At 49.0% G+C, this 27,151-nt stretch overlaps 2 protein-coding genes across 8 annotated transcripts in view; both read right to left on the bottom strand.

Annotated features, from left to right (window-relative positions):
• The window catches only part of CSGALNACT2 (chondroitin sulfate N-acetylgalactosaminyltransferase 2), a 72,075-nt gene extending 68,652 nt beyond the window's left edge, over positions 1 to 3,423 (bottom strand). For all 7 annotated transcript variants that reach the window (XM_055425688.2, XM_055425691.2, XM_088841879.1 and 4 more), the window contains exon 1: positions 3,274 to 3,423. The gene's annotated coding sequence lies outside the window, so the exon portion shown is untranslated. The remainder of the gene's footprint in view (positions 1 to 3,273) is intronic.
• A 9,962-nt stretch (positions 3,424 to 13,385) lies between these two features.
• The window catches only part of RET (ret proto-oncogene), a 51,934-nt gene continuing 38,168 nt past the window's right edge, over positions 13,386 to 27,151 (bottom strand). Inside the window, exons 12-20 of the mRNA XM_055425711.2 lie at positions 26,032 to 26,179; positions 24,516 to 24,623; positions 23,067 to 23,281; positions 22,862 to 22,984; positions 21,476 to 21,546; positions 19,765 to 19,902; positions 18,618 to 18,717; positions 17,016 to 17,163; positions 13,386 to 15,683 (exon numbers count right to left, since the gene is read on the bottom strand). Of these exons, the coding sequence (XP_055281686.2) occupies positions 15,526 to 15,683; positions 17,016 to 17,163; positions 18,618 to 18,717; positions 19,765 to 19,902; positions 21,476 to 21,546; positions 22,862 to 22,984; positions 23,067 to 23,281; positions 24,516 to 24,623; positions 26,032 to 26,179 (1,209 nt within the window). The 3' untranslated portion in view covers positions 13,386 to 15,525. The remainder of the gene's footprint in view (positions 15,684 to 17,015; positions 17,164 to 18,617; positions 18,718 to 19,764; positions 19,903 to 21,475; positions 21,547 to 22,861; positions 22,985 to 23,066; positions 23,282 to 24,515; positions 24,624 to 26,031; positions 26,180 to 27,151) is intronic.

Genomic DNA, 27,151 nt, shown 5'->3' with positions numbered 1-27,151 from the left:
CCCTTACAAATTTTTACATTCTTAAAAATGTTTTATATTTATAAAATTTCACAAAACAAATACACGCAATAAAAAGGTTAAACACAATACAAAGGCATACGGTGACACCTATCCTTCTAACCCAGAGGCCAGGTTCCCCTCTCTAGTTTTTGTGTATTCTTCTAAATCCACTGACATCATTAACATCTCGGCAGAAATAGTCATATATATATATATATACACACACATAACTTTCCAAATGTGAATTCATCTTCAGGATAAAACCCTGGAAATGGAACTTTCCAGTTGGGACAAATTTCCATAAAGCATTCATTTCAACAGTAATTGGTCAGTAATTATCTACAGCTTCTCCCTTACTCGGGATAAAACTTCCAACATGCTTTATCTATTACCCACCTTCCCAATTAACTTTAAAATCATGTCAAATATGTGCTCCAGATTACAGACTTAAAAACTATATACTCTGGTTGATGAATTCTTCTTTTGCATTGCATTAAACTTCTTAGCTAGTTAGCAATGCCCTGGAGAAAAGAAATACATTTCACTGTTTTCTTTCATTACTGTTTCTTGAATTCCACATGCATTTTTCTTGGATTAATTTTTCATTTGATATAGTACATCCTGAGACATTCCAAGTGGGTTTCGGTAAAAATGATTTTATTTTGCCACTACTTTGAATGAGAGTTTGGTGAGAAATAAGATTCTGAATTCAAAACTTGTCCAATGGAAGGGGGGAACGCTCAATGAGAGCTTTTCTGGGGGAGGAGCCACAACGCATGGCATGTGCAATCTTAGCTCCCTATCCAGGGATGGAAGCCTTGCCGCCTGCAGTGGAAGCCTGGAGTCTTAACCAATGCACCACCAGGTAAGTTCTTTTTCCAACACTCTATGTTTTAATATTCAAGAACTGACTGTGTATTTTCAGGCCAGCTGGTATATATTCAGTAGTATGTGACTGTGCTGACTGTGCTCAGCTGCTCAGTCATGTCCGACTCTTTGCAACCCCATGGACTGTAGCCCACCAGGCTCCTCTATCCACGGGATTGTCCAGCAAGACTACTGGAGTGGGGGTTGCCATTTCCTCCTCCCGGGATCTTCCCCACCCAGGTATCTACTGCATATCCTGCACTGCAGGCAATTCTTTACCACTGGGGAAGCCATACCTTCCCAAATCTGGGCATATTAATATTTATATTAAAGTTTTCTTTTTCTTACATGAACTCCATTGCTTCAGGTCCAGTCCTTTGTGTTTTGTTCAGTCAGGGGTATCTTTTATGTGCTACTGATTTCCTACAAATGTTTACTGATCTTTGTGGTCTGTTTCCATTATAAATGTTATCATTATCTCAGCACAGGTGGAAATCACTGTACTCTGGTAGTAAATTCACAATTGTAACCAACCTTATAATTCAGTTTTACATTTATACCCAGAACTTTGTGCAGTATGACAACAACAACGTTAAGTGTTTTGACTTGCATTCCTATGACTCTCCAATCCATTTTTAGTCACCTTCTTTTAGTGTTTCATTTCCCCTAACAACCACTAACTTAAGTAACACAGTTCTTACCTAAGCGTTATACAACAAGTTTCAGGGACAAAACGGCACCAGCTCTATCTAACAGACTTAACTAACAGACAGTTAAATAATGACAGTCATAGATGTGCAATCCAAGGAGTAAATAATATGGTAATAAATCACTTAAGTCTTGAAAATATTAATGGTTATGCTTTTTACCAATCTTTAACGTTACAGAAGTTAAGATAACAAATGCATTTTTTAAAAAAGGAAGACTCCAGGATGGTTAAAAAGTAATTTTCCTCTACTTTATGATTGAGCCATTCCACAGCTGACACAGATGTTCACCAAGACATTTGTAAGAATGTTCATAGCAGTCTTCAAAGTACATAATATAGTAAAACTGGCAACAAAAAGATCAACCAACAGAGTAGCCATATAATCATGCAATGTATTCTACACACAATAAAAAAGAACAAACTACTGACACATGAAACATTATGGGTGAAACTCATAAGCAATATGCAGAGTATACTGTATGATTCCATTAATATAAACCCCCAACTAAACAAAACTAAAAGATGACAGAAATCTGAATGCTGATGGCAGGGCAGGCACAGGGGTATAACTGACTTAGAAGCAGCAGGTGGAAACTCCTGGAATGATGGAGACGTTCCATATGTATATAATATGACGTGGCTGGCGGTTGCAAAACTTAAAAAATACATAAAAGTTCACTGAGCTGTAAAACTAAGATTCATGCACTTTATGACTTCATATATATTTTATACCTTAATCAAAAAGTTAAGAAAAAATGTAATTTCCAAACTGATGGACTAAAACTGTGTTTATGTCAAAATTCTCTGAGCCACAAATACTGGATATCCAAAATTCTTTTTACGTTCTTTAAATCATAAGACAATTTAAAACAAACGGTATCAGAATAATAATGCAAAACCAACGTTAACATTCTCAGTCATAAAATACTTGGGAGTCCTACTTCCACATTTGAAGTACCATTTTAATACAACATTAATTCCAGCAAAAATGAAGGCCCAGTTCCTGAGAACCACCAACGACAGTTAAATATCCAGACATCGCAAATAAATCTGAAAAGCAGGCTGAAGGATAAAAGCTTAAGATTTACAATCAAATTTTCATTCTGCCAATAACATCATCATCAACAAAAGCCTCACTATGGCGTTTACAAATTATTCCTCTACAAGTTGCTCTGGCATAGTATAATTTTCAAGATGAAGTCTGAAAATGCAAGAGGTTTCCCGTCCCTTGGTCTCCTCGGCCCCACTAATTGCTCCACAAATGTGCGTCTTTGAAAGGCGCCTAGCGTCTGGCAGAAAGCGAGGCTGCCGCCAGAGAATACTAATTTAACGCAATAAAGAGGTAACAGCTGACTACAAAGTTTACCCGCTGAGGGGAGCAGAGACAGTGGTGTATTGGTTTTTTAAAAAAGTGATAAAAATAAAACACTCAAACCAACGGTCTCTGGCAGCACTGTTCATAAAAAGACAACTCAAACCGCTCCGAAAAACCGCGGCTTTTCTTGACACGGGAGCCGACTCTGGAGGGCTCGCCCGTGCGGCGACCCCGCGCGGACAGGACCCCCCGGAGAGCTGGTCCGTGAGGTGAGCGACCAGGACTGGGATCCACAGTCCGGGACCCGCGCCCCAGCGCCCGCAAGGGCCAGACCCGAGCTCTGGAAGCCGCTGGCGGGTGAGCAGGAGGCCTGCGTACTCACCGCGTTCACCCATCTGCTCAGGGCGGCCGCTGCCCTGCCGCCAGCTCCCCAGCCGCAGGCGCTCCTGGGCGGCGCCCGGCTCTCTGAGGCCGCCACCTCCTCACCTCCCACCCTCCGGGCGCGCCGCCCCGCCGCCAACCTCCACTTCCGGTGCGCGTGAGGAAATGGGGCCGCCGCAGTGAGGCGATCTCGCCCCGCCCCCTGCCCAGGCCCCGCCCCCGCCAGCCCCGTCCCCGCCCCCGCCCCGCCCCACCCGCGCCCAGCGCTTGGCAAAAAAAGCGCAATAATTAGCATCCAGTACTGATTATAATCCATGACCTGTTACACATATGCCTGTGTGCGTGACCGCGTGTGTGTAGATCAGAAAACGATTTGCGGAGGCTAGGAGAGTGCGGGAGGCAGGAAACCGCTTTTGCCCTAGCAAACGTCTACAAGGACGGGAGTGCCAGCTCGGACCGGACGGCTGGCTTTGCAAAAGGGAGGGACTCAGCAGAGGATGGCAGTGCTGATCCTGCCCGGGAGCCCTGACTTGGGAGGCCGAGGAGGCGATAAGTGCCTGCGTGGGCAGTGAGCTGAGGACTGACAGGTCGCCAGAGGTGTCTGAGCATCCTCAGGAGTGCTGGACTGCGTGTTTAGCCCCAGCGAGGAAGCCCTGGCTGCCAGTCACTCCATTTCCTTGGCCCTTAATTTCCTTGTATGTGAAAGGAGGGGATTGGGGTAGATTTTATGGAAAATGACTTTGAGATCTGACATTGGTTGACTTCAGTGGGTGCGGAGGGAAAAAAGCCCTCCCTGACATTCCCTCTGCTCGATTGCTGTTCCAGAGACATCCCCAAGGCACTCTGTCAGGCCCCAAGCTGAGCAGTAGAGGAGATACCAGGCATCTGCCTTTGTCTGGGCAGGACATGACTGTGCTAAGAGGGCTTGTCTCTTATCAGGGCTCTGCTTTCCCCATTTGGTTACCTTGGCAGGCTTAGTGGACTTAGCCTCTTCAAGCCTCAGTTTTCTCAGCTATGTTATGGGAACAATAACACAGCATGTACTTCCTAAGATTGTTGTGAGGATTAAACGAAATTTTGTTTTTGAAGTGTTTGGCACTGTGCCCAGTAGGTATGTGGTAGGCAGAGCTCATAGCTACCATGAAGTACATTAGTTAGAGCAGAAGTCTGGGGTGACTAGGGGGTGCATCCTGTAGGAGTGGTGGTGTTCTGTGTGTTAGTCGCTCAATTGTGTCCAACTCTTTGCGACCCCATGGATTGGGGCCCACCAGGTTCTTCTGTCCATGGGGTTTTCCAGGTAAGAATAATGGAGTGGGCTGCCATTCCGTTCTCCAGAGGATCTTCCCAACCCAGGGATCGAACCCAGGTCTCCCATATTGCAGGCAGACTCTTTGCACTAGGGAAGGTCACATTAGGTGGTGTTCTGAGGGATTTCCTAATGACCGCTGTCTTTACTGGATGATAGTTGTTGGGATGTCTTTAAGCCGGATGTTCTCCTTGTATATGTCCTATGGAAAATCCCAAGGGTAAGAGAGTCTGGAAGCCTACTTCTAAGCCAGGCTTGCAGAATATCCAGTCTCTACCCAGCTTCAAGGTCTTATTCTGCTCTCATATCATTTCTGAGCAAATGAAAACATTTACAGTTCTGACATCCTTTCCCCCTCAACCTGACTCACGAGTAAATAATTCATCTAATTATAAACTCCATGGGTCTCTAAGCTTCTGAACATAAGGGTCATGTCCTTTGTCTCCCAGGACTTTGCACATAGTGGTCAATAAATATATATTGAATTGGTTAAAATAACACATAATGACCCCTCTCTTTTCTAGAATCTCTACCATTTGACCAGCTTCTAGAGCAGATGACATGCCTGATTACATTTTCTGCCTGCCATAACTAAACTTTGGTCTGGTTGCCTGGTCATGCTCTAGGGAGAGTCTCTTGATACCCCTATGGAATAGATGATGGTCTTCACTTTACAACAGGGAAAACGGAAACTCAAAAAGAAACTGTAGAGGCTCTCTCAGCACAGGATGTGGCATGAAATCTTAGCAGTGTGTCATTTCTTTAAAACTGTTCCTTGAATCCTCCATTAGAATTGTTTTAAAAATAAAATTGAGGTTCTGCCATCGATGAATTTAAATTGTAAGCTTATTAACTGCCAAATCATACACTAAATGTATGTAATTTGAATTTAGAGAAAAGATAATGCATTATTCAAATTCTGTGGTAGATAATGGGTGATATACTAGGGCTTATAAAATAAGTAGTTCCTTTGGGAAAAATACTAAAAGCGCAACTGTGGTATGATTAATATCAGAAGGATGTAGTTTAAAGAACCCTAAAATCTCCCACCAATCTCTAATTTGAGCATTTTATTTTAAACTATAAAGCTTTCCTTAGCCTGCTTCTGCGTGTGTGTGTGCGTGCTCAGTTGTGTCCAACTCTGCGATTCCACGGACTGTAGCCTGCCAGTTCCTCTAACCCTGGGATTATCTCAGCAAGAATACTACAGTGGGTTGCTGTTTTCTTCTCCAGGGGATCTTCCTGACCCAGGGGACGAGCCTGCAGATTTCCCATCTGGGAAACCCAGCCTGCCTTTGAGTCCCTGCCAAAGTAAGTGATGGGTCTGACCCCCTTTCTATGGCAAGCTCTGAATAAATAGCCTTTGCCTGTTTCATTGGGGCAATCTTCATTTATATCATTTTCCTGGTGGCCCCACCAAGATATGGTCTGCATCATAGCCTGCTGGTTGCCTCAGACTGCAGCCTTCAAGCAGATGTGGTACATGTGGCCTCCTTGTACTTTGCAGTTCTTCATTTGGGGTCTTACCTCTGCTCTCTTTATGTTAGATTCCTGGGCTATTTAGTTGCAGTTTGGCACTCAGGTTTTGTTGTTGATTCCCATTTGACTGGCATCTTTGATAGAATCAGATCATTCTTTTGCATCCTTTTTGCTGTCTTTCGTGTTTCTATTTTGTGTTGTACTGTCTAAAAGTGTTGTCTGTCAGAAGAAGGAGAGTCATGGTGCAGAACACAGGCAGAGCCTCCTTGAACTGTGAGTCTAGGGCTCATCCACTAGGACAAACTTTATTGCAGTTGCCAGTAAAATTGGATGGGGTTCTTCCATCTCACTGATGTGTCCTGAGAGACACGAGGTGCATAAGCATGACATTCCCACCTGATGTTGCCAGTTCTCATAGTGTTCCCTAAGTCTAATTCCTCTCCTCCTCCAGGAAACCTCCTGCTTCTTACATTCTTTCTTTGCAACACCAACCAACTCTTGGATCTATCTCTCTAAATGATATAACTTCACCAAGGATGCTCTGGGCCTTCAGTGGGCACTCTGAGGAACACTGACTTTGAACGCGTTTTTTCATTTGAGAAATGCATTTGAAATTATGCACCAAAAAATAACGGGGAACAGAATCAACCTGCTTGAGTAGAGGAGTCCTCTGGAATCTCACAGATAGTCCCCAGTACTCTGGTGTATATTTAATATTGCATTATTTTTGGTGCATGCCCCAGATAAATATTGAAACTGAACCTGACACTCTATGGGCTCACAGTTCCACTGTTACAGGAAAATAATCAGAAGAAAACCTATTAAAGTTCATATAGATCCTACCAAACCATTGCTTAAATTTCCCCAATAACCCTTGCCACTGTAGGCATAGCATAGGAAGGGATCCAACTGATAGCTGAAAGTCTTAGATCCAAAGGTCTGCTCATACCTGGCCATTGTAATATGCCCACACTACAAGGACAGGTTTAAGACCGCAGGACCATCAATAAAATTGTTACTCCTCACTTCTTAACTCAATTACCATCCTGTTACTGCTCACTTAAATTCCATACTTTCTGTAGTGAATCTTTGCTTAGCTTTTCTGGTGTGCTTCTAGAACAAGACAATCAATTGCTTTCTTTGTATGTGCGTGGTAAAATACACATAACAGAAAATTCACATTTATCCATTTGAGTGTGCACAGTTCAGTGGCATTAAGTACATTCACACCCTGATGCAACCATCACCACCATCTCTAGAACTTTTTCATCACCCCCAAACTGAAACTCTACCAATTAAACACTAACTTGCCACTTTCCCTCCCCCCACCACTGGAAACCACCATTTGACTTTCTGTATCTAAGAATTTGACTGCTGTAAGTGCTTCATGTAAGTGGAAAAATCTAGTGTCTGTCTCATTGTGGTCCGTCTTACTTCACTTAACGTTTTCAAGCTTCATCCGTGTTGCAGCACGTGTCAGAATTTCATGTCTTTTTAAGGCTGAATAATAACAGTCAATACCTTTTCTGCCTTCATCTGGGAGGGAATATGTTATAGCAGTGAAACTTTAGGGCATCAATCCTCGGGTTCACGTTTCACAACTAAGAAGTAATCTGGAATTCCACATAATTGGAAGGCTACTCCAATAGAAGACCTCAAACTGAGGGTTCTGAGACCCCCAAAAGTGGCTGATCTTCAGAAGCAGGGAGCTGACTCAAGACCTTTAGAACAAGTGGACGGCCTCGGATAGTGTGCAAGATATAGGATAGTTCTCCCCAAGATGTTAGATCAAAACCCTGTCTAATTCTTGTGTGTGTGTTTTATTGGCTTGCTTATTCTTATTCTCGTTTTCTGTAGATCTCTGGTTGTCATTTACCAATAATGACCCTTTTCCTCTCCTGTCTTTTCTTTATTACAATGGTTATGTCAGAACATACTCGTTCTAACGCCATTGATAGATTATCCCAAGAAGTAGCCACTGCCCTCGGAGAAGGCAATGGCAAGCCACTCCAGTACTCTTGCCTAGAAAATCGCATGGACAGAGGAGCCTGGTGGGCTGCAGTCCATGGGGTCGCACAGAGTTGGACACGACTGAAGCGACTTAGCAGCAGCAGCAGCAGCAGCCACTGCCCTAGATCTTAAACTGACTGCTGAGTCTAGCCTCCATCTCGAGACCCCCGTGATGAAAATCACAAGGAAGCTATCATCTCTTCAAAGGAGACAATAAGAATTACAGTTGATGGCAGCTCCATTTGCAGCAACATGGAAAACAACCTGATGCAAGTTCACCTGTGACTTTCCTTGTGTCCTGCTTTATCATGGGAAAAAACCCAGTTATTACAATCTAGGTAATTGCCAGACCTTAGGTAATTCTAAATTTGAATTCAATGGCTTTCACAGGGTGATTAGTCAAATATTTGCCACCTGTAAAAGACCAACAGCGATCCAAACATGTAGTGCAACTCCTGTAAGCCCTGGTTCCAGCCTTCTGTTACGAGTAACTTCTTTACTAGACCTCCACTGTCCCTATGAGATATTACATCTTTTGTAATCAGGATGCCTGGTCCTGTTTGCTTTGGGTTTCCCTGGAGGCTCAGCAGTAAAGAATCCACCTGCAATGCAGGAGACGCCAGAGATGCGGGTTCAATCCCTAGATTGGGAAGATCCCCTAGAGGAGAGTATGGCAACCCACTCCAGTTTTCTTGCCTGGAGAATCCCACAGACAGGGGAGCCTGCTAGGCTACAGTCCATAGAGCTGCAGAGTCACGACACAACTGAAGTGACATAGCACGCATGCACGCAACATCTCATGCAAGTTAGGAATAGTATTCCAAGACTTGACTGTAAAGTCTCTAAATGACCAAGAATGAAAATTCTGAGTTCCCAAAACAAAGCCAGCCTTGATAATGCAGCACTCAACCTGGGGGAATTTCTCACTGTTTATGTGAACAATTAAAGCAGTGTTCCATCAGCAGAAATCATGAATATAGGCTTGTAGGAAACTTATCACTAACTCTGGCAAAAGACATTAGCAGTACCGCCTCTTCCCCAGATGGAACATAGATCAGTCCCATCTTGTTGACACAAGCAGTGATGGACAGTTGCCTTGCTCTAGATTTCTTGTTGGTTAGTCATGATCTGTGCCATTCCTAATACCATACTTGTGTGATTGAAACAGGGAAGCTGGGACAGACAATACAATGCCTTCAGGCAAATCTACTTCACTCTCTAATAAATTTGATCCTCATGGTCTATATGGGATTTGTGCTTGGCTTGGGTTGGGACTCTTGGTTCAATAAACCTTACAGAGTTTATTAACTGTTCTTGTTTTTAGCCTAGTGGTCATGATGCAGCTTCTTTGTGTCTATCTGGGACCCAAATGCTTCTGAACAGCCACTTTCTTATCAGATGATCAACTTGATGATACAGTGGGAAGGTAAGGGAAAATCAAGTCCAAACAACCATGGCGTATTACTTCACATTTGTTAGAATGACTCTTATAAAAACAACAACAACAACAATCAACAGGGACTTCCCTGGTGGTCCAGTGGTTAAGACTCCGTGCTTCCAGAATGCAGGGGATATGGGATTGGTCGTTGGTCTGGGAATTAAGATTCCACATACTCCCTCAACATGGCCAAATAAATACACATTGAAAGTAAATAAATATAATCCATTAAAAAAAAACACTTCACAATACAGTTAACCATGGAGATGACTTAACAATCAGCCTCTAAGCGGTGAAGGCCTGGATTTATAAACTTCCTTGTATTCATCAACTTTCAAGCAAAAAAATGACCAAAAGAGAGGAACTGAGAGACTGAATACGCAGACAGACAACGGCCAGCCCATGTATAACCAAAGAACTCCAACCCGTAACCTCTGCAATAACCAGCCCCAAATGGTCAGGATTTGGTCAATGACTGCCAGATTCCCTGTTTTATTTTGCCCCAATTTCCAACTTGAAACCGCCCAAAGAAAGCCAAATATATTCTCCAAGTGAATCACCTAAGATGCTCAGTTTCTAGTTACTTTAGTGCCTTCAGCCTCCTCATGCCAATAGCCTCCAATCACAGTATACCTGAAGCCTCCCCCACTATTTATTTTTTTCCTGTAAAGCTTTCTTCCTCCTCTGCCTGCCTTTGAGTCTGCCAAAAGCAGGAAGATGGTGGCCTCTTCCTTTGCAATAGCAAGTGCAGAATAAATAAACCCTGCTCATTCTCTTTTGGGTGGTCTTATTCATTTCTAAAAAGCTATATAGATGATTCAACTCTCTTAAAAAGTACAATTTCCTGGGAACTTCATGGTGGTCCACTGGTTATGATTCCATGCTTCTGTTGCAGGGGGCATGGGTTCGATCCCTGGTTGAGGAACTAAGATCCTGCAAGCCACAACAGCACAGACAAAAAACAATTCTATTTTTTGCCACAACAGTTCTTTCAATTTCTTTCAATGACTATCCTGAGAAATCGCAATCTTTCCCTCTTCTGTGTCATTCCTGACATTAAAAATTGTTTCATGTGGGCACTTCCCTGTTGGTTCAGTGGCTAAGACTCCACACTGAATAAACACATACATGCATATATTTGTTTCCTGTAATCTTATCTGTCTTTTAATATGTTCATGAAGTCCTCCAACCCCTTTACCCTGGAGTTCTGAAAAATCCAAGAACTTTGGCTTTTCACGTCCTGTGGCCAGAGAGTCTCAAGGAAAATTTTCAAGCTCTTTATAACTCCCAGAAAAAAAAGGTACAAAACATGGAGCAAGTCACTTGCTCTTGTTGAGAGGAGCTCCTAAGGGCAGAGGCTGTGACAAGGCATATATGGGCTCCCTGAAGTCCTTCAAAGTCCCTTGCCTCCGGTAGCAAGAGGCAGCCTTATGTTCTTTTCTTCCAGGCTATGTGTGTGCAGTTGCTCAGTCGTGTCCAACTCTCTGCGCCTCCACGGACTGTAGCCCGCCGGGCTCCTCTGTCCATGGGATTTCCCAGGCAAGAATACTGGAGGGGGCTGCAATTTCCTACTCCAAGGGATCGTCCCAACCCAGGGATTGAACCTCAGTCTCTTGTACCTTCTGCATTGGCAGGCGGATTCTTCACCACTGTGCCACCTAGGGCTAGACCCTTCCCAACCCACAGGAATGACTTTCCTCTAAGGGAAAATGAAAAGTACAGAAAAGGACTGGACCACAGGTGAAAACCAAGTGCAGCCTGAAAGAGTACCACTGACAAAACTGACATCAATAAAAATAGGATCATAAAAAATGAACTTTGCATTTTTATTAAAAAATGATGGTCTGCGTGATAAATACAGTCTCTGTCTGAAGTATCAAAATTTCTTTTTCTTGAAAAATGATTTTTCCCCCTTAGTTTTAGAATGCACTTACCTCACCTCCCCACACCAATTTTGAACTTGACCTGCGCAGTGTCATCTGAAAGGAGGCAAGATCGTGGTCTCTCCTGGGGTGGTACAGAAGTCCTATGGTCACACTGATTGGCGTGGTCTCTGGTCGTGGCTCCCTCCACATGCCTAGCCCAGTTCCTGTGACACTGATGTCCCTGAAGCTGACACAGTGTGATGGCCTCCCTGTCACAGCTCCCCTGAGATTGCCATTCGCCAGGTCCTGTGACTTAGCACATTCCAGAAACATCTGCAAAAATATCTCACCATGCGACACAGCAATGGAAACCTGAGTTGCACAGATTAACCGGGATTTCTTTCAAGCATTCACATATGTTCCTCTTTAAATTCCAGGAGTGACGCTTATCCTCCCAGCTGTTAGTTAACACAGCCACCCATCCAGCCTCTTCTGCAGGCACAGCACCATACTCCACACTGAAAAACCCTCTACATACAGGTTCTGGTTTCTCCTGATCTCAGCCAAGAATTATTCATGTGAATCCCAGCTCCCTAAAGACGTGGGAAACTCTACAAAGTACTTTTAATTATTAAAAAAAAGAAAACAAAAACTTTGGCTGTGCTGGGTGGCATGTGGGGGATCTTAGTTCCCTGACCAGGGATCGAACTCATGACCCCCTGCCCTGGAAGCACGGAGTCTTAACTACTCGACTGCCAGGGAAGTTCTAGTGAGCCTGCCAAGGTTGTTGCCATGGAGAAGGGACAGAGTGGGGCAGGCAACCTGAGTGGATGGTGCTTTCTGGATGTATAGGCCCAACCAGAGGGTAAGCGCCACGTGCAAATTCATGTGGAAGGGAAGGTGTGCCCCCACTGCGGCACATGCCCTTCAGAGCCACTCTTACTGCATCTTTCCAGGGACACAGAGGTAAGGATTTCTTCCACACTTTCTAGAATCACCCTAAATACCACCATCCAAATACCCCACATACAAACATGCTCAAAGGAGAAGAGGGCAATATTCACTCCTCTGCCTGGAAAAATGCTCTGTTTCTAGTGGGGGAAACTCTGCTTTCCCTTTTATGTTAAGTGTTTGTCCAAGGCGTTCTCAGACATTATATTCAAATACCTGCTCAGTTGCTCAGTTGTGTCTGACTCTTTCGTGACCCCATGGACTGTAGCCCACCAGGCTCCTCTGTCCATGGAATTTTCCAGGCAAGAATACTGGAACAGGTAACCATTCCCTCCTCCGATATTCAACTACATTTCTAGCCAAATAAGCTGACCTTGTGGCTAAGCAATCCTGTGTGGAGCTTGGTGGAGAATGTGCCTTTTCAGAAAAATAAACCACACGTACACTCACACACTACTAATGGAAGGTTTCTCCTCTTGAAAAAGGAGCTTTCGTGTTTTAGTATTAGCTTTTTTCAACACGGGTTTCTAAACATTCAGAGGCCAACAACCGAGTCTAGAAATTATATTCGTTTCCCATCCCTGAGGTCCAGATTGAAGGAGGCGCTGAGGGCCAGGGGCTGGAGCACTGTGGGCCTGGGGCAGCCCCTGGTGACTCACGCAGCTGACTATGTGAACACGTGTGCACCCAAGGCCCTCAGTGTCCAATGTACAATGTAACTGCAAATCAGACTCATGTTGCTTATAACTTGTGTTTCTCTCCTGACCCACCACCTGCTCCTTGCCAGGTTTCTGAGGAGCTTGTAGCATTCCTGCATAGCCCAACAGGAAGTCATAAACAGAAGCATTTAGTATTTTAGATTTCATAGTGCTTCAGGGCAGTTTTTCCTCCAACGGACCTTCAGTCATGACAAGGCATTTTACAGTCTTTCTCACAAGTGTCCAATCCAGCTTCAAGAAACAAACAGCAAATTACTAGAGAAGAGCATATACCTGAGCTCGACATTGGCTGCTGCTCTGTTTTAGGGAAGGAATCCTTTGAGTGGCAGAACGAGCTTAGTTTTCACAATTACTATAAGTGCGGCTGTTCGTGTACATATTATACAGGCAAGGATCAACAGCATCACCAGGAGGCCCCAAAGTCCTTCGATCAATCTAACTTCCCCGGTGGTCAGCACAGTAGATGCCCTTGTGACATCTTACTCCTTATACGGAAACTTTAAAATTAGAAACCTAATGTTTCCAACCAGAAACTTAAAAAGAGAAAAGAAGTTTACACATTGTACGATACATGATTTTATTTACATAACTGAAATGATTTTCTTAGTCACCTTGACTACAAAAGCAAATTGACACTGTATGATTTAGTAACCTTTCATAAATAGATTTAACAAAGTTTAAAACAGATTGTTACTTAATATTCAGTAATACTTAAATACTTAGTAACGTCTGTGTATATGCATATGAAAATTGTCTGACAGACTAACAAGTATGAGTACCTGGATAACTCAGGAACAGACAATTAGGTTATGAGTCAAGGGTTAACTCCCCACCACTGGGTCAGCCAGTTAAGACTTGGAGTTCTCCCCCTGCTGAGGACAAACCTGCTACAGCCTCTCACACCGAAGAGGCATTTTTAATAACTTGAGAAAGTTTCTCCCTACTTCTGCATTTAACAAGACTATCATTAAGTACATCTGAAACCCACAAGTTTACTACCTTGACTAGATATCTGTAAAAGAACTTATCACAGTGTGTCTGAACAATGGCCCAAACTAGAGCCATGTCGCATCTGCAGTGAAGTGTTTTTCCAGTGCTCTCCCTGGGTGTGTGCACACACACATGCGTGCACGCACACACACACACACACACACGGCTCCTCCACATAACTCATCCAAGCCTTCCTGGCCACAAAAATGCCATAATTTTACCACTTTACCACTTTGGTGAAATGGCTAGCATTTTCATGAGACATCGTTAAGTTCTTTCACAGTGCTTTGAGTTTGAAGACCAGGCAGTGTTTTGGTAACCGACCCTCTCCTGCAAAGTGACCGCGTTGGGACAGAAAGAAGAGCCACCGGGACTTCCCGAAAGCCACCCCCGCAGGATGGGAGGAGTGCTGTGTCTGTGACCACAAAGCAGCAGTGAAGAATGACAAGCAGCTTATGAGTCATGGTCAGAACCTAAGAACAAAAATGTCTTGCCAGAGCAGCGTTACGTTATAAACACAGGAAGAGTGGACACATGTGCCTTTCCACACAAGCTCTATAAGAGCCAAAACCCTGTCGTTCCCCCATCAGAATTGTCATCAGAGGTGTCACAGTCCTTGGTCATTTGTCAACACTACTTCTAACCTAACTAGCTGAGACTTAGCACAGGTCCCAACCACAAACGTGTGAGATGAGCCCCTGCCACTTTGGGGCACTGGACGGGTGGGTACTGAAGGCTGTGGTGGGGGAGGCTGGGGAGTTTGCGGCAGCCAAGTCTCTGTGGTCAGCAATCCTTGGATATGAGTCCACTCCACTCCAAGGCCCCCTCCTCCATACACTTCTCATCACAGGGGTGTGATCTCTCAGCCAGGTGGACAAGTGTGTCCTAGAAGCCCCTTCCCCTCACACCACCTACCTACATACCAGATGTGGCATCACGTCTCTCCATTGTGCTAAACCTAAGGATCATTTTAATCATAATAAGAATCAAATGTCTTCCTAAGAAAAGGTTACACGATTAAAAAGAAACAAAACAGGATACTGAAGGTTGCGGCGAGGCCTGTCCAGAAGTCCCCTCTTCCCCTCCAGCCCTGGTCGGGCTTTGACATCCCTATGTGGCCTGGCCGGGCTCTTGTTTTGAACAAGGACAGGTCGTCTGGGCCAGGTTTTTTTCCCCGGCTGCCTTTTTTGGTGTGTGTGCTTCATGTTTAAATCATGTGGCCTTGTTTGGAGGCAACCAGAAAAAAAATCAAACAGTTCAGGTAGTGAGTGAGGGACCCACACGTGTGAGCGCGGAGTGCGTGGTGCTCACGGAGGCACCAGCTGGGTGCTGCCGAGGGCTGAAGAAGGAGGAACAGCCACGCCGTCCAGCGCGCTACGTCTGCTGGGTGGCAAGACCGCCAGCCAGTGGGAAATGTGCAAGTAGGGGCCGGCAGACCTTCTGTTCTCAGCATGTTTCTTCCCCTCGCGAGTCCATTACTTTTCGCAAAGAAATGTTAACTATCAAACGCGTCCATTAATTGTGCCGCTGAGGGTGAAACCATCCAGTTAGCATATACACTATCATTTGCATATCTTGGACACCGAATGTTGGTGCCAGCGGCTCTCGTGAGTGGTACAGGACTCTCTTCAGGCCAGTTCGGGTCTGACATGCCTAAAAATGAAAACAGATCATTTGTTCTGCGCTGAAGAACCCAAACTTCATGTGCAGACAGTAAGGCCTTGGCAAAACTCCCTTTGAGGTTCAAACCAAACTTCTGGTTTCTGGGCCAACTGCCTGCAGGGTTTCGTGCTCCAGGTTTCCAAAACATGGGGAATGTTTGGGGGAAGGGGGGAACATCACATGTTCTCTTGGTAACTGAAGCTTACCAGAAACTACCAATTTTGACTGTTATAAGCTTCGGACTCTCAAATCTGATCAATCTCTGGTGACCTGTTTAACTCTTTCTGTAAGGCAGCGTAAAGCATCAGCACCTTGCTGTACTGCCTGGCTTACTGCAGCAGGAAGCTTCTATAAAAAGTGCTCTAACCTAAAGAAGCCTACTTGCCTTCCATCCCAGCCTACTATGGAGGAGAGGATCTTCCAAATCAAGGGTGCACACAGCCCAGTCCCACAGCATCGACGGGACAAATGGCAAGGAACACTAGCCAGCAAGGAATCAATGACCCAGGAGGCATGCAAAAGGAACAACCTCGGCTGAAAAAGGCTTGAGACTCCCAAGATTTCGAAACACTCCATGATGAAGTTAGGAAACAGGAAAAAAATTTCAAGTATTGAAGACAGAAGAAGGAGTTTTGGCAAGAACCGTATTTACTGTCCATTGCAAGACCACAGCACCACAGACTACGTTCTTTCAAAAAGCATTTTGCTCCAGCTTTTAGCACTGACTTCATAAGTGACAACTGTCATGACAGTGTGTGATACAAAGGATGTGAAAACAGTAGTCTGTGTGTGTCCCCCCACCCTGCCAATGGTGGTCCCCAGCACCGGGGGGCCTCCAAGCCCCCCCACCCCCACTCACCCAGACAGAGCCTGGGGAGGGTGCTGGCTGCGGTCTCAGTGCAGGCAGGGTAGTGCTGGTTCCGCCTTTCTAGATTAAATGCCTCCCCAGGTCAGGAAAATGTACCCCAGTAGTTAAATTAGCAGTACTTGACTAAATCCCCACTCCGGAAATGACTGAGTCATCATTTCTCAATAGCCCCTGAGAGTTCTGCCCCGCCCTCTCCTCTATCGTCTTAAGCTGCTGGGCAATGTGGTCATCACACATATTTTCACATCCTTTAAAAAAAACATAGTTGTAAAGAAAAAAAAAATGCCTGAATGTAAACAGATGCAAAGTCAGACATTTACAAACAAAAAGGTTCAGAGCAGACTTTGGTTTCATTCAAACCAGAAACACTCTTAAAAAGCATTACAGAGAGTAAGGACAGTGCAGAGAGCAGGAACAACGTGGCTAGAATCTAGTAAATGCATGTGAAATTCTACCATAGAGTTTGTTTTCAATCCACGTGGAGGGGAGGGTGCGAGGGAGGGGAGCGTTATTACAGTCCACCAGGGGTGTCTCCTCCTCCGACAGGCCATCGTCATACAGCAGGGAGTCGGATGGGGTGGAGGCGGCCAGGTCCAAGTAGTCCTGGAAGGGAGAGAGAGCTGGTCACCCCTGGAGCGGGCCACTGCTGGCCACGCCACCGCCCCCACGCCCTGCCTGAGAGCAGAAGACCCAGCCGAGTCCCAACCCACACCTATCAACCTCTTGCAAGATCTGAGCCCCTGACCAGGGTTGCCAGCGTAAGTTCCCCAAGCCTCTGGTCCTCATCACAGAAAATCACCTCCTTGGAGGCAGAAATGTGTTCCCTCATTGCTCTGGTCCCCTCTCTGCAGCGCTGGGGGCACCAGGCCTGGCACTGGAGAACGGGCCTGTTTATAAAACCTGAGGCTCTGGAATTGCAGCCTCGTGACTCATGTGGGAAGGCCAAGACACATTTCCCATCTGCTCCACACTTCCCGGCTTCCCTCCAGGCACTCCTGCCATCTCCAACATCAAGTCAGGACCAAAGAAATCTGAGTCATCGGTGTGGGTTTTGCATAAGACGCTGCTAGAGGCTTCAGCTCCCAAGCAGGATGATTTGTGAGGACAGCCTACTTCCACTGCCCTGGTTAAAGGTGTCAAGAATGCTTCCAGTGTTTCTGGCTGGCTGGTTCGCAGCACTGTGCTAGGAAAGCTGTCTGTAGGCATTGGCTATTACCTCTGTTTAGGGTGAATCATAGGATTTGCCCAAACGATACACTGAGGTTGGGTTTTATTCCAAGGGGCCCAGGCCATGCATCTTGCTTTCCATGTTTGGAGAAATGACAACTTTCAGTAACTGTGTCAATGTAAGGATGAAACCACCAGAGGGCAAGCAAGGTCTGTGTCTATTTTCTTTACTTGCATCCCCAGCATCTAAGACAGAATACGGGAGGCAGCCCATTGCCCAATCAATATTAGTGGAAACTGTGTTGACTTCCTCCATCACCTGGAGTCGTAAACTGGAGGCACACGGACATGTTGTTTGGCCCGCACCGAGCTTTTGGAAATTGCTATAAAAACTGGGAAATCTAAACATCCCTAAAAATTCAAAAGCCCTGGCATGCTGGCACTCACATTCCTACAGGTCACATGTGTCTATGGTGAGAAGTCCTTCAGAGGCAGCTGGTGGGCTGTTTTTTGTCAAAGTGTCCCCCGCTCCCTTCACTTCCCACCCCTAGCCAGACCCTTCATAGAATCTGAATTTAGGACACATTCATTCCAACTCTACTTCCTCAAGTTCCAGTATTGAAAATAATTTTGTTCGGCTTTGGAATATCTTCTTCCCATCCCTGTCTGGGGAGGGCTCTTCCTAAGTGTCAAGGTAAAAATCCTGGTCTCTTCCTAATTTCAAGTCCAAGAGCCCTGGATGAAGGATAAAGGTTCGTGCCTCCCCCCTGGCCCCCGCCCAGAGACGACATGACCATCTCACTCTGCACAGCCACACTCTGCCTTTGCACTGGGAATTCCACGAACCGGGGTGAGCGAGGTGGCACCAGGGATTGGCTCCGGGTACTCACTCTGCTCTTAACCATCATCTTATCCAGGTCTTTGCTGATGTCGGCAAACACTGGTCTCTTGTCTGGTTCCTGCTTCCAGCACTGCAGCATTAGACTGTACCTGGTAGGACAAACAGGTAGGTGGTGACAATCCAGCAAGGATTGCCCAGTCACAACCACCACACCCAGTACAGTGTGCCCTGGGCCCCAGAGGCTCTGTTCCCAAACCCCAAAGCTGTTCCTGTGTCACTGACATCCTTCTCTGAGTTGGTTCAGGGTATGGTGGGTCAGCAGGGGCTCCCAGTGTCTGGCGCTGTGGTCCAGCCATGCTAGCTATGGCAGCTAACGCAGAAATGCCAGTCCTTAAAACTCTTACGAAGGATGAACTGGGTATGAACACAAACACCTGCCAAGCACACGCTGTCTTGCACCTCCCTCCTTCCCCTGGGGCTCTGGCAGGGCTACAGGGGCCACCCTGTGGGTGAGTGCTGGGCCTGTGCCTGCCAGTGAGGGTGCCCAGGGAAGCGGCACCTACTCACCCTTGCACTCGCACAGCCCCGAGCCAGGCACGTGGCAGGTGCGTGACAGACCTTGTAGAATGAATGGACCAGTGCATTTCTGCCCATGGGCGACCCCCTCGCATGTGTTCTCAACCTGTCCTCCAAGGATCATCTGATGGAACCACCATGTGATGACAAGATTCTGGCGCCTGCAAGCTGAAGTCCAGGCGCCACCTGCCTGCTCTTTGTCTGCCTTGGTGTCTCCACTTGGGTGCTCCCCTGTATGCACCCCTGGGGCCATTCTGAATTACCTGCCCCTCCCCAAGCACCCTGGGACAGGTCTCCAGCCTTGGACTGAAGCTGTTCCCTCCCTCATCCTAACACCACCTCTCCTGGGGTCCTGCTCCCCCTCAGCCTTCTAAGTCCCCCCAGGAGGCCCACCCAGCCCCCAGTGGCATCTGGGTCCCCAGCATCTGCCATTGTGCCCAAGGGTGGTTCTCTGTCACCTGTGCCTTTGTCTCAGCCCATCCCTTCTAGCTGCCCAGCTCTCCTGGGGCTGGCACCCAGGGCTGCCCAGCAGCGGGAAAGGATGAGTGCACGTGACCCCACCCTGCTGAAGCCCGCAGCATCAGTGTCTGGGGAGGCTGGACCAGAGAAAGCATGCTCACATCTCCTCGCTGCAGTTGTCCGGCCTCTCCATCCGGTAGCCTGTCTTCAGAAGGTTGAAGAGCCGCTCTGGAGGAATCCCAGGGTAGGGGTTGCCCCCCAGGGTCACAATCTCCCACAGGAGGACACCAAAGGACCACCTGCGGAACCAGAGGGCCAATGAGTGGCTGCACTGGGTCTCTGGCACCCTCAGCGCTCCAGATATCCTCTCCCTGAGCAGCAACAGGACCCGAGTTCCTCGTATAGACAGCGGTCCAAGTGCCCACAGTTTCAGCCTGGGCTGATGAGACAGATGGAAGTGGAATGGAGGTGGGACCAGGTGTCTGCCTGCCCCGTCCCGACCCCCCAACAAGCTGCTGCCCAAGCTCAGCCCCCACACCCCAAAGGGGCAGGCGACTGACCCCTGAGGTGAAGCTCTGCAGCATCAAAGACAGCACAGGGAATGCAAATGAGTACAGTGAAAAGCATGTGGAACCAAGGCCATGGGGCACCGGGGGCACTCTGCAAAACCCCTTCACCTTTTCTGTGTGCTTGGAAAGTTTCATAAGATGTTAAAAGGAAAAAACACTGCAACGGGAAAATACCTAACTGTGAGGGAAAATTTACTGTGAAGTGGAAACAAAATCATATCACAAAACAGCATTATCACACAAGCCTGCTTACAGTAATAAAGAATATATACCTGCATGCCACGGACAACTCTAGGCAAGGCCTGTGAGGGCTGCTGCTGCTGCTGCTGCTGCTGCTGCTGCTGCTAAGTCACTTCAGTCGTGTCCGACTCTGTGTGACCCCATAGACGGAGGCCCACCAGGCTCCCCCGTCCCTGGGATTCTCCAGGCAAGAACACTGGAGTGGGTTGCCATTTCCTTCTCCAATGTGTGAAAGTGAAAAGTGAAAGTGAAGTCGCTCAGTCGTGTCCGACCCTTAGCGACCCCACGGACTACAGCCTACCAGGCTCCTCCATCCGTGGGATTTTCTAGGCAAGAGTACTGGAGTGGCTTGCCATTGCCTTCTCTAGTTATTTAGGGATGGTGGGGTCCCAGTGACTTTGAGTCTTTTCGTTATGCTTTCCCCTGCATTTCTGGTTTTTTTACAGTCAACTTGGTCATCAGAACACAGTTGTTAAAACTGTTTAAGAACTGCCTTTTCACAGCCTACCTTATCCAAAATATGCAAGGCTATCTACAGCAGAACATTTGCAAACAAGTCTGTTGTGGTTTTGAAAACAATTGAGAATGTAGTTGGACTTGGAAGACTGAGTTTTGGTCTTGGAGCAGTTTGGGGTACCAGAAACCCTCTCAAGGTCACCCCGCCCTAAACCTGTCTTTGGGTGGGGACCAGTCCCCGGGGACCTGCTTGAAGCCAGCTCATACTCAGACCCACAGAGAGGGAACTGTTCGGCGGGGACTGTGGACATCTCTTTGAGATGCCCAAAGAGAGGGCAGGGGAGGTGGGGGAGGCGAAAGGGTCTGCGGCCAGGGCTCACGCCCTCGTGCATTCCACCGTGGCACTCAGAACGACTGCCTGGGCCCTTGCTGTTTGCTGTGTGAGTACACAAGGCTCCCCCACCTGCAGCCCCCCAGTTTGGAGAGGTCACTCTGGGCGGTTGGAATGAGCTGACAGGCACTCAGGCCAGCTCTCTTCCCCAGTGGAGCTGCCCAGACAGGTGCGTGCGTGTAACCTCCACCCCAGGAAGGCAACACCCAGACTCACACATCACTCTGAGTGGTATAGATATGATCGAAGAGGGACTCAATGGCCATCCACTTGACCGGGATCCGACCCTAAGGAGGGAGTGAAAGAAAGGCATTAACGAGTCTGCTGGGCTACAGTCCATGGGTTGCAAAGAGCTGGATGTGACTGATTGATTAAACAACAGCAAACAGGTCAGCCTCAAGGCACAAATCAATTTTTAAAAAAAGGCATTTGCTTTGGATTTTAATGCATTTATTATAATTCCTTAAAAAAAAAAAAAAAAGGATTCATACCCTACATGAAGTGTGACTGCTTCGAGGGTGTATGTTTCTAACAATGCCACCCACAGGCTGTGCTCTCAGGGGCCGAGCTTGGGCACCTTGTGCTTCCTTGCTGGGTGACACAGGGCCTTCCCAAGGACCAGTGCATCAACAGGAAGTTCCATCCACCCCCCTCCATGGGGTAGGGAGCACCCTCTCCACTTCCCCTTTAGCACTTCTAAGACAGGCTGTCACCACGGAAACCCCCCAAGAAATCAAACGTCATCCTCACAGCCCCGGGAGCACCTGGGGTTCTCTCGCCCCTCAGAGCAGAGCTGAAGTGCGTGTCGTGGCTTTCTGGGGTTTTCTTTTTGAGCAGCATCTGTTCTGAATGCCAGCTTAGCTGTGTCTTGAGGGGCCTGTGATCTGCCCTGTCTAGTCTCACAGGGAGGCTACTGGAGAGGGGTTGAGAGGATTACGGCACCAAGAGTCAGGACCAGTGTCACAGGGAAGGGGACCACACCAGGCAACCAGGTTTCCCAAGAAGGGCCCCGAACCACCTGTTTCAGTGACTTGGAAAAAGCTTCCCAAATCTCTACACTGCGACTCTGGACTTTGTCTCCAGGACCCTCCTGATCGCCTTCCAAACTCACATAGTCAGTGCTGCCTAGGCCCTTGGACCAGAAGCATCCGTGCTGTAAAGCTTCCCTTCTGTGAAGAACGACTAGCAAGCTTGGGTTTAATTCATTTCTTTTCCCCAAGTGAAGGACTAAAGTTACACAGAAAGTAAAACAGTGACCTTCACTCTGCAGCAGTGAGAGGAACAACTGCAGACAAGAAGACCATTATTTCTGCAGTGGTGGGCGACCTTTAGAAGTGACAGTGACGAAAAGCCAGAGAAGCTGTGGGAAACCCGCTCCCCAGCGGGCAGCTCCCAAACGGTGTGGCTGTGAGGAAGAGAAGGACTGAGTCCTGCTCTGGGTCTCTGGGGACCAAGGACTAGGGAAGAGTTCGGGGATGAGGACTGGAAGTTTCCACTCTAACAACCTGCTTTATCTTCTTCAGATCAAAATCTGTCCCCACCCTGTGGGCACCCTGATCACTGCTCTCTGCCCTCAGGACAACACACCCCAGGACCTGGTACCTTGCTCCTCTTCACGTAGGAATCCTCTTCGTAAACATCTCGGGACAGACCAAAATCTGAGATCTTCATCCTGCGGCCCTCGGCTACCAGGACGTTTCTGGCTGCCAAGTCCCGATGGACGAGCTGCGGGGAAGACAACAGCAGGAACCCCTGAAACCCGGGCCCATCGCCGGCAGAGGGGGCACAGGGCTGGGGTGGCACGCACCTTCATCTCAGCCAGGTACTGCATCCCTCGTGAGATCTGCCAGGCGAAGGAGATGAGGTCGCCCATGGTCAGGGCCCGCTCCTCCGGGTTGTCCAGGTAACTGGAGTTGCGGCTGCCCCCGCTGCCCACGTAGCCGGGACCCGCCTTGCGGCTCTCTCGGAGGAAGCCCCGCAGGGAGCCGTACTTGGCATACTCCACGATGAGGAGCAGCGGCCCTGGGGGCAGAGCGGTAGGTACGTGGGCTGGCTGCCTCGGTGGCCCTGGGCAGGCGGAAGTTGGGCCAGCACGGGGCAATCACTTCCGGCAGCCTGAGGACTCAAGCCCCAGCTCACTCTCATATCACTCTGCTCTTCATCTTGCAGCGCTATGTTGCTTCAGTCACGTTTGACTCTTGGTGACCCGAAGGACTGGAGCCCGCCAGGCTCCTCTGTCCATGGGATTTTCCAGGCAAGAATAGTGGAGTGGGTTGGCATGTCCCCCTCCAAGGGATCTTCCTGACCCAGGGATTGAACCCAAGTCTTTAACGTCTCCTGCATTGGCAGACAGGTTCTTTATCACTACCGCCACTTGGGAAGCTCCTCCATCTTGCAGGGGCTTTGGATTCCAAAGCCAGCTGCCTGGATGGTTGACCACAACCTCTTTCCTGGGTGCCCAGGGCAAGCAGTCACTGCATTTGGAGCTGCCCTGGGAAATAACCGCTGCTGCTCAGATGTCAGGCCTTTCTGTACCCCTGGTATTGCCACAGTATGGTCTGGGGATGGCTGATGGAGGCAGAAGTTCTGGGCTGCCCGTGGCTACCCTCTCTCCCTGCCCTGCCTGCTCTTGGGCCACAGTCCTGCAGCCCGAGGCCTGGCCCTGAGTGCTACTGGTGCTGACCGGTGTCCCTGCTGCTCTCTCCCTGTCGGCCTCCCATCTCCCTCACACCCCAAACACACATGCACGCGCACGCGCGCGCGCACACACACACACACACACAAAGTGGGAGGCCCCCAGGGTGGCCAAGCAGTTTTGGAAGACCAATAGAGCAAGATGCTCTTATGTGAAAAATGGTGATGCTGCCGCTGCCTTTGCCACCCCAGGCTGGGGTGGGGTTGAGATCACCTGGAGGTTATGGCGTATCTAGTTCCCAGTAGGTTCCCAGTAGGAGACACTGATCATCTCTGGACTTCCCTATCTTAGGGGCTCGCCTGGGGCAGGGTGCTGACAACCAAGATGTCGCCAGAGACTTCGTGGCAGCCCTGGAAGGCCCAGGGAACACTCCTGTGGCACCCTTCATGGTCCACTGACACACAAGTTCCAGGCAAGGGCCAGATTCAGAGACCATGCTTCCGGGAACAGAGAGGACAGAGGCCCAAGAAGAAATGGATGGGGAAGAGGGAGAATGCAGAAGGGAGTGACCTGGAGCGCCTGGCCTGGGCCCAGCGGCTGCAAGTCCCCGGCCAGTCTTACCGTCCTGGCTGCAGGCCCCGTACAGCTTGATGACTTGCGGGTGGTTGACCTGCTTCAGGAGGTTGAACTCCGATAGCAGGTCTCGCAGCTCACTTGGGGAGGCATTCTCTGAAACGCACAGGAACAAAGCGGGTCGCAAAGCCCCTGCTACCACCTTGCTGGGTCACAGACGCACACGAGAGGTCTACACAGACTCGTCTCCTTCCCAGACATCCTACCCAGGTTCAGACTGAGGCCTGCCAGGACTTCACTGCTGGGGGCTACTCTCAGCCCATGGGAGGGTCAACAGGGGCCTCAAGTGCCTCCAGGGAGTAAGAACCGGAGGAGCGCACTTTCGTGAGAGCACATCTTTCCACGGAAAGCCTTCTGGGCTGGGCTATGCACGCAAATGTCCCTGCAATCACCATCCCGCAGAGACAGTGTTGCACAAGGGCACCTCCATTAACCCTTCTGGGGAGGTAAGGGGACTCCCTGGTGTCCCCAAACACCTGCTGACCAAGCACTTGGCGATGGGGGTGTGAGGCCCTGGAGAAGGGTGAAGGCCATGAGGCCTCACGGCAGTCCTCTTGCTACGCTGAGCACGTCTGTCCCAAGGGCAGAGAGAGCTGTGCTCAGCAGCTTGGCTGTGGAGGTCTCCGGGCCAAACCGTCCTCCTGGGTCATGGCCCTACATCCCACTGCCCAGCTGTGCCACCGCCTCTGGCTGCAGACTTGTCCGGAAATGAGAACACCGCTGGGAGATGGGGCATTGGAACCCTTTGGACCACATGTGGGTGACCCAGGGCCAGTCTCACTGTGCTGTCTTAGGGGCTAGGGTCTCATAGGCAAGGGGCGACCCTAGTCTGAGGGCCTTGGTAAGTACACAGAAGTACCTGGCACCACATGGCTCCCTGACTGCTGAAAAGCAGTGTTCATTAGTCCAAAATGTGCCCACCACATGGCCACTGGGCCCTCAGTTGGTCCAGCTGAGCCAGAGCTGGGCCATGGCAGAGGACCGTCTACCCAGTCCCTGCCGAGAAGCAGCAGTGAGAATACCCAGCTTGTGGCAAGACTAAGGCAGTGCTGGCCCGCTAAGGGCCAGGGGGCACTGGGCAAGACAGGGCCCTGGGGGGCAGGGGCCAGTCCTTACAGGTGGTCTCTTCACTAGGACCTCAGTGGACGTTGGCAAAAGGAATGAATGGGGCAGACAGGTGGGGAGAGCTGTCAGTTTTGAACTAAAGTGCTTTTAATTTAAACTCCCATCTTTACCCAACATTGATACAGAAGCAGTACGGCTCTGGAAGCTTTCGAGGGAGGAATGTCTTACCCCGCTTCTCCAGGAACCACACCAGCCCACATCATCCATGGTGGGGGTCCCTAGACTGCAGCCGCTCAAGAAGAGCAGAGGTGGGGGAGTGGTTCTTCGGGAGGCAGGAGGCTGACTGCGGGTCCTGCTGTCACAAGGGCTTCATCCACCCGCTGGGGCCCCCGCAGGTGTGAGTGGCAGAGCCCCCTCTGTGGACTGCCCGGTCAGGTACCTTTCAGCATCTTCACAGCCACAGTCGTGTACCCTGCTTTGCCTTTCAGCCGGAAGGCTGTGGCCTTGACCACTTTTCCAAATTCGCCTTCTCCCAGAGTTTTTCCAAGCACCAAGTTCTTCCGTGGGAATTCCCACTTGGGATCCTCCTACATTGAGTGTGAAGGAAGAAGAGAGGGAAGGGAGATGGCGAAGGTAAGAGGGGAGGAAGAAGGCAAGAGCCGACGGACAAGCTCCAGTGTGCAGATGACCGTGACAGTCACCATGTCCAAGGGCAAGACCCCACAGTCAGGTCCTGAGGTGCCATGACAAGATGCGATCCCCACAGGAAGGCAGGTGTTGCCACAGACCGGCTGGACTCTGTATGCTCTGACCCTCGCTGGCCTCCATCTGCTGCAGATGCCCTGGGCCACCCTGGGCCCAGGGCCTGGTATCTCCAGTGAGACTCAGGGTTCACTCAGCACCCACAGGTGCTCACAGGGGAGCACAGCCTCTTCCCTGGGAGTCAGGCCCAAGCCTCAAGGCGCCTCCTCTGCTTTGGACACCAGGCACTGACAGCGGCCCAGGCTCCAGGACTTCCAAGAGAACTCAAGCAGCACCTGTGGCCCCAGTTGCCCACCAGCCCTGGACTCCCAGCTATAGGTGGGGGTGTCAAGGACACCTTCTTGGTGTGGCAGCCACTAGAAAGTTACCACTGTGCCCCTCAGGAACCCCCCACCCCTCCCTGCCAACATGTGGAAGAGTCTGCTCCCCCCACAACCCAGCCACTGCCCAGAACTTGCACACACCGGCCTTCCCAACACACCATGCCCACTGAAGACCCCTCTGGGGTGGGGCCTTCCCAGACCCCAAGGCTGGCTTGAAGACCTGAACCCTTGGGATGCTGAAGCCTGTCTGGAACCTGCCCTCCTGTTAGCACCGGGTGCCTAGGTCCCCAAGTCTCGCTGCGGCTGGGTATGGGCGTGGCTCCAGGGGCTGCTTATGATGTGCCTGCCAGGCTCGCCTAGCCCACAGACACACCACCACTGGGGACCCACTGCCCCCCAGGGATCAGAGCCCTGTGTTCTTACGTCTGGGAGCAGAGGCAGCCTCCTCTCAGCACCATGGCCAGGGGCGCCTTC

This window comes from Moschus berezovskii, chromosome 12, assembly GCF_049115385.1.
Source record: "Moschus berezovskii isolate FMDL1 chromosome 12, NW_MosBer_1.0, whole genome shotgun sequence".
NCBI classification, from domain to species: domain Eukaryota; kingdom Metazoa; phylum Chordata; class Mammalia; order Artiodactyla; family Moschidae; genus Moschus; species Moschus berezovskii.
This window is presented reverse-complemented; position numbering and strand designations above follow the sequence as displayed.